This window comes from Solanum lycopersicum, chromosome 12, assembly GCF_036512215.1.
Source record: "Solanum lycopersicum chromosome 12, SLM_r2.1".
Lineage (NCBI taxonomy): Eukaryota > Viridiplantae > Streptophyta > Magnoliopsida > Solanales > Solanaceae > Solanum > Solanum lycopersicum.
In genome coordinates, this window is record NC_090811.1 from 9,359,999 (window position 1) to 9,369,281 (window position 9,283).

Sequence of the window (9,283 nt, forward strand, 5' to 3'; positions counted from 1 at the left end):
ATATTTCAATTAGATGTCAAGTACACGTTTTTAAATGGTTTTGTACATGAGAAAATTCATGTGGAGAAACCTCAAGGTTTTTCTTTAAAGTGACATGACTACAAAGTGTATCTTTTGAAACCCTTTCTGGTTTAAAACAAGCTCAAAGGTCTTGGTATAGTCAAATTGGTTATTATTTGCAAGTCTTAGGATTTAAGAAATTCCTAAGTGAATCTCCTCTCTATTTGTTAATAAAAGAGATTATGATATTGTGGTTATGTATATAACTTTATGTTGATGATTTTCTAGTAATAGGAAACAACCTTGAAACGATAGATGAATTCAATGAAGAGATGAAGAAAGTGTTCGAAATGACAAACTTAGAGGCAATGTCTTAATTTCTTTGAATGTATATTTGTCAAAAGAAATATATAATGGATTACTTTGGATTGTTACTAACAAAACGTGTTAAACCTACCATAATATCATGTCTATGTTAGCACCTTTTTCCCACACAGTACATTTTGTGTATTGATGCATACTTGTACCTATATTATATCATAATATAGGGTTTGATGCTCCTTCTCCTCCCGCTCATGGATAGCTTGGATTGCTGATAGCTATTGGATTGGAGAGTTCTAATACTCCGAGGGAAAGACATGAAGACCAATTATTGCTTTTGTTCTTTAATCTTGAGACTTATTACGTGGTGTATGGGTTATGCCCCAACCAATCCTATGTCATTTTAAAAGGGCTTGTCATGACATAATTATGATTCTCCAGTTATGTTCAAACTCTTTAATGATTTGAGACAACTTACTTAAACCGTCTTATTGTATATTCTATTGTGTTGAATATAAGTCAAGTATCTTCTGTAGGGCCTCTCGAGGTCCTATATACCAAGTGACGTCTAGGGTTTACTTTGGATTGTGACATTATTAACTATTCATGTTGTGAAAGGTAACCAATTGGCTCTCTGTCTTTGGAACACAAGAGTTAGCAATCATATAACTACCTCAAAAGCTTTTGCAAAATCAAAAATTTAAGCTTTACTTCCATTCATCTCCCCAAAAAAAAAGTCTTTGTGAAATCATCAAAGCTACTAAAAATTGCCTCAATATGGAAATTTAAACTCATCCACATCATGGGGCTTGATACCTACTCATTTGGTGTCTTGGACATAAACTATATTTATCTACCTCTTTTTTAAAGTGACCCTATGTTCCATGATCTTATACGTTCATCTTAGGAAATTTCATTACCTAGTTACCACTACTTCCCCTTGCGCATGGCCTCAACTGAAGCCATGACCTTTGTCCACCATCGTTCAGCAAAGACACTAGGGAGATGTAAAACTACTAAGATGAAAAGATATAGAAATCTACTAGAACTCTTGAACAAGTGTATTCTCTAAGACTAATTTACTAGAAAAGCAAGAAATATTATAATGATTGAACAAAAGAAATCATCCCTAGAATATATATGTACACCTAATTTACTAACACAAGACAACTCACAAAATTTATACAATATTTGACACTATGGAGGCAGAGATAGTGAGATATGCAATAGTATAATAGAGATCACCAATTAGTCAAGAGAGATATTTGAAACAAATTAAATATCAAAGAAAATTTGAACATAGGGGTTATGAAAACGAGTCTTAATACTAGAAGAAAATAGATCACTGAACTTAAGAAATAAAATTATGAATAGTTGATGATGAATATTAACATCCGTAAAATTGTCTTATGCCAATAAAAATGGATTAGTATTAACATCCCAAATCATGAGACAATACTAATCATATGTCAATTTTCGTGTCGTAGGAGTATAAAGTATATTATAAGCTCTTCTAAAGTAACTCAATAAATCCATAACCAAGTGCATGCCATTCATTGGGACAACTCCAACATGCTTTACAAGAATAAACTATGAACATGTGTAACTCATTGAAAGAAGTGCTCAATGTCCATAAACGATGAAAATGAGCTACTTCACTAAAGTAAAGAAGTAACGTGAGTTATAACATAATTAAAGGGTCTAAATTAAGTAAGTGACCAGAATGGGGTGTTAAAGAAAGTGAGACACGTCTTACTCGCACCTAAGTTAATATGTTAAAAGTACACTCACGAATGAAGGTGTTAAAACGTGTGAGACTAGTCTCATTAACACCTAAGGATGATATGTAAGTACAGTTCACTTTCATCAATGTAAAGTAAGGATGATACGTAAGGACAATTCACATTCATCAATGTAAAGCAATGATGATATGTAAGGACAATTCACATTTCATCAACGTAAAGTAAGAATGACAAGTCATCAAAAGAGTAATTAAATCTAAATCTAGAAGAAAGCTTCCATAATGCTTGAGTAAACTCTAAAATTTAAAGAAGATAATGAAAGTGATCATATCACCGATAGACTAGTTATGAGCATATGCTTGTACGTGTAAGTCTCATGCGACGAGGCTACCACCGAGGTGGATAAGTAGTCTCATTAAGTTCCTAGTCTTTGAACTATGTCTAGCCAACATAGGAACTAGCTAGTGGTTTCAACCTAAGCGAGCTAGGCATGTACGTTTTCACCTAGGCTGGTGATCTATGTCAGTTAATGCTCATGAATTTGTGTCAGTTAATGTTGACCTTGTCCCTAGTCTTCGGTTAATTAATGTTTAGCTCACAAGAGTCCCGGTCATGAAAAACTTGGTATCAAACCATGAGGTTAAATTACCCAGTATCTAAAGCTCAACAAAACCAAGTTACGTAGTTTCTAGCTTTTGGTTATGAAGTGCGCCACAATCATGATTTAGAGACTACACGATGATTGGAAATTCTCCCTTCTTATATTCTTTATCATGCAATGTAGAGTTTTGACATTTTATGTCATTTTGAGGATCTAACTCTTTGATTGTGTATACGTGTAGAAAATAAACCTAAGAAGAAATGTCGCGAGGAGAGTTGAGGAAGCATTAGCGGAAAGAAATCAAGCTCCTTCTCAAACCCCAGCTTCCACTGAACAAATGCATGTTAACCCAGAAGGGTTGACAGATGGTGAAGTGAGAAATGCTTTGCTGCAGATGGCACAGACCATCACGACTCATGCTCGAGCCATCACGGCTCAAGCCGCGAGAGAGTGTGCTTCCAGAGAGAACCTACATGCTAGTACTATGACTAGCAGGCTGAGGGACATCACCAGGATGAATCCCCCAATGTATAACGGGTCTAAGGTCAGCGAGGCTCCTCAGGAGTTCGTAGATAAGGTCCACAAGATTTTGTGTGCCATGGGTGTTGATGAGGAGGCAAAGGCTGAGTTGAGTGCATATCAACTCAAGGATGTGGCACAGGTTTGGTACCAGATGTGGGCTGCTTGCCGAGCTAAAGGAGATGTTTCCATCACTTGGGATGTTCTTAAGACTCCTTTTCTGAAGAGGTTCTTCCCAAGGGAGCAAAGGGAATCAAAATTTGAAGAATTTATCAACCTAAGACAAGGAGGCATATCTGTGAAGGAGTATTCCTTGACGTTTGTTAAAGTTTAAAGTATGTTTCTTCTCTGGTGGTAAATATCAACGATGAGATGAGCAGGTTCGTGACTGGAGTACCAGAGGATCTAGTAGAAGATTGTTGGGAAGCCATGTTGCATGACAGTATGGATCTGTTCAGGTTGATGGTGCATGTTCACCAAGTAGAGGAGACCCGCCGCAAGAGGCGAATCACGAAGGCAAGAAGTCTAAGGCCACGAACCTGCCTAGTTTGAGCTCGGGTAGGGGATTATTTAGAGTCCAAAACAGGCCTATGTTCGAGAGGCACTCAGGTAACTCCACTCCTTCAGGTAACTCAAGAGTTAAGGTGAATAAGTATGGCCCCAGAAAGGGTAATGACCATAACGTTCACCGAACCAACAGACCTAGGGAAATGTTTCCTAGGTACTAACACCTGCTTCGGGTGTGGCAAGAGTGGACACATGGTATGAGATTGTCCTTAAATTAATAATCAACCTAATGATAATGCTTAGACTCGTCCGAATGCAAATGTTGCAGCCAAACCTCCCAAGAGGAACATGTTTTATGCGCTAAAAGGTAAAGACGAGCAAGAGAAGTCAGTTGATGTAGTCACGGGTATGTTGCACGTCTTTACTCTCCCTGTGTATGCATTATTATTGCAGTATCCAATCTATCATTTGTAACTTCATTGATAGCTAGTAGATTTTATGTGCTTCCTGAAATCTTGCATGATCCAATTTTAGTAAGTACTCCCATAGGGGACGACATTAGAGCGGAGAAGGTGTACAAAAATTGCCCAATTAAGGTCCTTGATATGGTCACTCACGCTGATCTAGTAGAGTTAGCCATGCTCGATTTTGACATAATTTTGGGTATGGATTGGCTTCAAATTGTTATGCCACAATAGATTGTTGAAACAGGGTAGTGAGGCTTCAGTTCCAAATGAGTTAGGTTTAAATCCAGTAGGCCAAATCCTTTAACTTTTAAAAGACAATAAGATGATATCTAAGGGGTATTTATACCACTTAGTTAGAGTCAATAACTTATATCAAAAAGTCCTTTCCATAGAATTTGTGTCAATAGTGAATGAGTTCCCAGAATCGACGATCTATTTTATAAACTCCAAGGTTTCAAGTTTCTTTTCAAAGATAGAACGTCGGTCAATCTATCATCAGCATAGAGTGAGGCGAGAAGACATCCCTAGGACTGCTTTTCGTACTAAATATGGACCTTATGAATAGAGTCTTTCGTGAGTTCCTTGATTCCTTCGTCATAGTATTAATAGATGACATTATCATATACTCTAAGTCTAGATAAGAGCATGAGGTACACTTAAAAATACATTGTAAGTACTCAGAGAACATCAATTTTATGCAAAATTCAGCAAATTTGGATTCTGGTTGAGATGAGTGACTTTTCTTGGTCATGTTGTGACCAACCAAGGTGTTCAAGTTGATCCAAAAATAGTTTGGGTACACAGGTGAAGCTTAGACTACTTTTCATCGGTATTTGGATGGACAATTAGAACGTACCATTAAGACCCTTGAAGACATGTTGAGAGTATATGCTATTGAATTCAAGGGGAGTTGGAATAGATTGGCTACTGCTTACAGTCGTGAAAGATCCTATGCAGATAATAGAAAGAGAGCTCTTGAATTTGAGTTGGGTGATCAAATCTATTTGTAGATATAACTCATACACTCAAACTTACTTCTCAAATAAGAAGTAAAGCGGTCGTGTCAAGTAAATAAACCAACTTGTGAGGTTGGGATCGTTCCCACGAGGAAAATAGTTTAGGCTTAACTTCAATATATTATTACTTTTGCTTAGTCAATTACTTCCTTGGAAAGTAAAAACAATAAAAGGGGGGTTTCTATTTCTAAATAAATGAAAATAACTAACAAAGTTGAAAGAGACACTTAACAGCTTTGAATGTTGGAGTATAATCAATTAATCAAAGTAACTAGGGTTTACGTGTTCCCCACAGGTTCATAACTTGATAAGTCTAACTATAACAATTCTTTCCTAGTATCTTGCGTGCAAAGTGATAAGTTATGTTTTTTTAAATCCTTGGTCCGGCATCTAGAAAATGTCACTCCGCACCTTGGTCCGGCTACGTGTGTTGCTATCCTAACCCTTATCTTTACCTCATATTAAACATCGTATTCAATATTTGACTAAGTTATTACCTCGTACCAATCAATACAAGTCTATTAGATAGTGTACACTAAATCTATATTGATAATTTTTTTCCTATTATCTACCTCCTTGGTCCGGCAAGTAGCATTAAGGCGAGTTCTAACGTCTCCATTCGTTAAAAAGACTTCTATGAGAAAGAAGTATCAACACATGCAAGACACTAATCTTGAATTTTTATTTTAGTTAGGTTTTACCTCATTATTTGCCTATGGTTTCAGAACCCTAGTTATGGAGTTTAGTTACTCATAGTCATAATCACAATATTCAAATATATGATATAAGAATTCATGTACTTACTTCAATGAGAAAGAGTAAATCCGAAAGTTCGCTTGATTAATCAATGAAAATCACAAACACTCTATGATAAAAGTCTCAAGATAACCTAATAATACAGAGTCTAACTAATAATTCAACGTCTAACCTCAGAAATGAGGTTTTTCGAACTATTTATAGAAAATAAAAACCTAATTAAAAAAGGATTCTAATTGCTAGAAATCTGTCAAAACGCGGCTGGGTCGACGGACCTCGCGACGGATCGTCGTGGTCACGACGGACCGTCATGGACTCCGTCGCCCCATACTTGTGCAATTTCTTCTGCTGCTCTCTTCATTACCCTCGACGGCAAGTATGACGGACCATCACAGGCACAACGGTCCGTCGAGGGTCTTCGTTTCAAACACTTAAACTCTTGGAATATGGGTATTGGGACTACTTCTCTGAACTTCATGACGAACCTGCAGGACGGACCGTCATATACACAACGGACCGTCATAGACTACGTAACCCCACACTTAGTCAGAATTCGCCATCTTCCTTCAGCAGCTGCACTACGCTGCCACCTACGGACCGTCACATGCTCCGTAGGTGGTCTCTTCTGCATTTCTTCGCTCACAAACCTCCGCATTCATCTTTGGACAGATGTCCTGCAAATAAGGAGAAACTTATATAAAAATTACCACAAAAAGGCTTTTGGACACACTAAACTTAAGGAAAAAGTATTAATAATACCGTGAAACCATGGTATATCAATAACCCATGAAAGGGATGTTGAGGTTTGGTAAGAAAGGGATGTTGAGGTTTGTTAAGAAAGGGAAGTTGAGTTCGAGGTACATACTTCCTTATGAGATCTTGTAGAGGGTAGGAAATGTTGCCTACGAACTGAGGTTACCACAAGACTTGGATTTTGTTCATCCAGTGTTTCACGTTTCGATGCTTGAGAAGTGTCTAGGCGATCCAACATCTACCCTACCCATCGAGGGTTTAGGAGTCGATGGAAATCATTCCTTTTGAAGAGTTTCCCATTGCAATTTTATATCATCAAGTGAAGCAACTGAAGGACAAGGAGGTTCTCACCGTGAAGGTGTTATAAAGGAACCACCTTGTTGAGGGGGAGAGATGGGAGGCCGAAGCCGATATGAGATTTTGTTACCCTCATTTGTTCAGTTCTTGAGGTTAGGTATACTCCTCCTAAGTCTGGTTTTTCTGTTTAAAAAACTCTAAGTTTTAGTGCATTAGTCAATTTGGTGTTGAAAGTCCCTTATCGTATGTCTTATAATAGCACTATGTGAGTTAAAATTAAGTCATGTTTGCATTTCATGTTGCTGTTTTTGTGTAACATAGACGTGATTTTTGTATTGCATGAGTTGTGGTGTTCTTAAGTTAAGTGTGGTCGAGAAGGAAATTCCTCATTCTCAAATATAAAGATTCAGATAATCTTGAATGTTGTGCATCATCCAAATAAGTGTGAATCAGATATTCACAAAAGATAAAAGTTTAACCATGATAAAGTAACTTTCAAAAATCACCCTTTTTGTTTAAATGATGTGTTAGTGTCGTTTGGGAATGAATGTTCCTAAGAGGGGATAATGTAATGTTCCGGAAACTCATATGTCTAATGAAGATACCGGTATGACCTAAGGATAGCCTATTAGGGGTACATAGGCACCTAAATGCCCAATATTGAGAAATATTGGGCATAGTGTGGAAAAACTGTCTAAGAGATATTAGCCAATTTTCTATATACGAATAAGAAATATACTTTTTGGGTTGTCATATCACTATCAAAAGATAGTTGTTTGAGGAATATACCTGCAAGGAAGACCCTAAGCTAATATAATTGGCATTATATACATATATATCCACAACCAACGTGTGAGGTATGAGGCATCCAAGTGTCAAGCCTAGATACCATAGCACATGACCATTTAAAATGATCATGTAAATTAAGTAGTGCCCAAGGACATGGTGAGGGTCCTTGGGACAATAAGTAAATATTCAAAATGAAACATAAATAAAAGTAAGTAAATTAGGAAAGTTCAAAAAATCCATGTGCAAGACATGTGATGAAGCGGCTAACGGAGGGGACCACCTTAACCGAATTCGGTTAGGGTAGTTAGGGGGGAAAACGTACACAAGGCACCACTTCATGTGGGGCCTAACTTTTTAACTAATTATATACTCTAAAATTCTTCCCTAAATAGATAACTAACCTAGGACCAAACAAAATAAACTAATTAGTGCACCCGACAACCTAAGACTTAGACGGGTCGCACTAACCTAGTAACTAGTTAAAGAGACCACCTAGTACCTAACTTAGGATGATCCAAAAGGTTGGTTATGGTGCTAAGAACTTAGAAATACTTTATTAATAACCCTAGGATACTTAATTAATTAATTTATCATCTTGATTAATTAATTTAAAAGGATAAAACTGAAATCACAAAACAATTTCCATATTTCAGTTAAGACAAGAAAAAGACAACCTAGTACCTAACCTAGAATGATCCGAAGGATTATTTATGGTTATAACGACTTAAGGGTACTTTATTAATTACCATGGGTCACTTAATTAATTAAATTATCCATTTAATTAATTAAATTAACCCTTTTGGACCATGCTAGTACTTAAACTAGGATGGTCCAAAAGGGTTAATTTTTGTTCCAATGATTTAGGGGAACTTTAGTAATTACCCTAGGTCCCATAATTAATTAAATAGACATTTAATTATTTAATTTAAAGGGGCAAAATGAAATTCTTAGGAAAAATTTAAGATTTGACCAAGTATTGTGTTTTCCTAGTTCTAGTCAATCTAGGAGGGACTTTTTAGTAATTTATTTATTTATTTATTAAATTAACTTATTAATCCTTAGTTGAATGAGTCAACGTCAGTTCCTAAACTTAGAAACTCACGATCAAACTAATAGAAAAGGAGACGCAAAACAGTAAGCAAGTGAATGAAAGAAAAACATAAAACTCCATTGATTCTCTTAGACAATTTCAAGGCTTTCTTAAAGGTTTCATACAAGGTGGTATTCATAGATAAAATTACATTGATTCTCTCCTAGATTTTGTTATCCAAGAGAACTTTCTTTCCAATGATTCAAGAATCTTGAAAGTAGGGTTGTTCCCGCTCTCGTCGAACTCCTTGTCCCGAGTATCCTTTTTGATTTCAATGTTGAATAGGTTAGATATGATGTTATTGGTATGTGGTGCTAGCTGATTTTATGTGTAATGTTCTTGAATGATGAATGTTGCATGAACCTATGAACTTAAGATCGGATGAAGCTAATGTTTACAACGTGAATTAAGAAACAATCATATGT

At 36.4% G+C, this 9,283-nt stretch overlaps 1 protein-coding gene across 1 annotated transcript; it reads left to right on the plus strand.

Moving 5' to 3' along the window:
• Positions 1–3,001: 3,001 nt before the first annotated feature.
• On the plus strand, positions 3,002–4,388 carry LOC138340200 (uncharacterized). Its single transcript, XM_069291893.1, has 4 exons — positions 3,002–3,511; positions 3,627–3,810; positions 4,019–4,096; positions 4,144–4,388. Exons 1-4 carry the CDS (start codon positions 3,002–3,004, stop codon positions 4,386–4,388), a joined length of 1,017 nt encoding a protein of 338 aa, XP_069147994.1.
• Positions 4,389–9,283: the final 4,895 nt, after the last annotated feature.

Bases quoted from the DNA above. Each gene is read 5' to 3' on its own strand.
- LOC138340200 (XM_069291893.1), top strand. From the start codon at position 3,002: ATGCATGTTAACCCAGAAGGGTTGACAGATGGTGAAGTGAGAAATGCT. The intron at 3,811-4,018 runs GTAACTCAAGAG...CAAATGTTGCAG, and splicing joins AGGTAACTCCACTCCTTCAG to CCAAACCTCCCAAGAGGAAC. The intron at 4,097-4,143 runs GTATGTTGCACG...TTATTATTGCAG, and splicing joins GTCAGTTGATGTAGTCACGG to TATCCAATCTATCATTTGTA.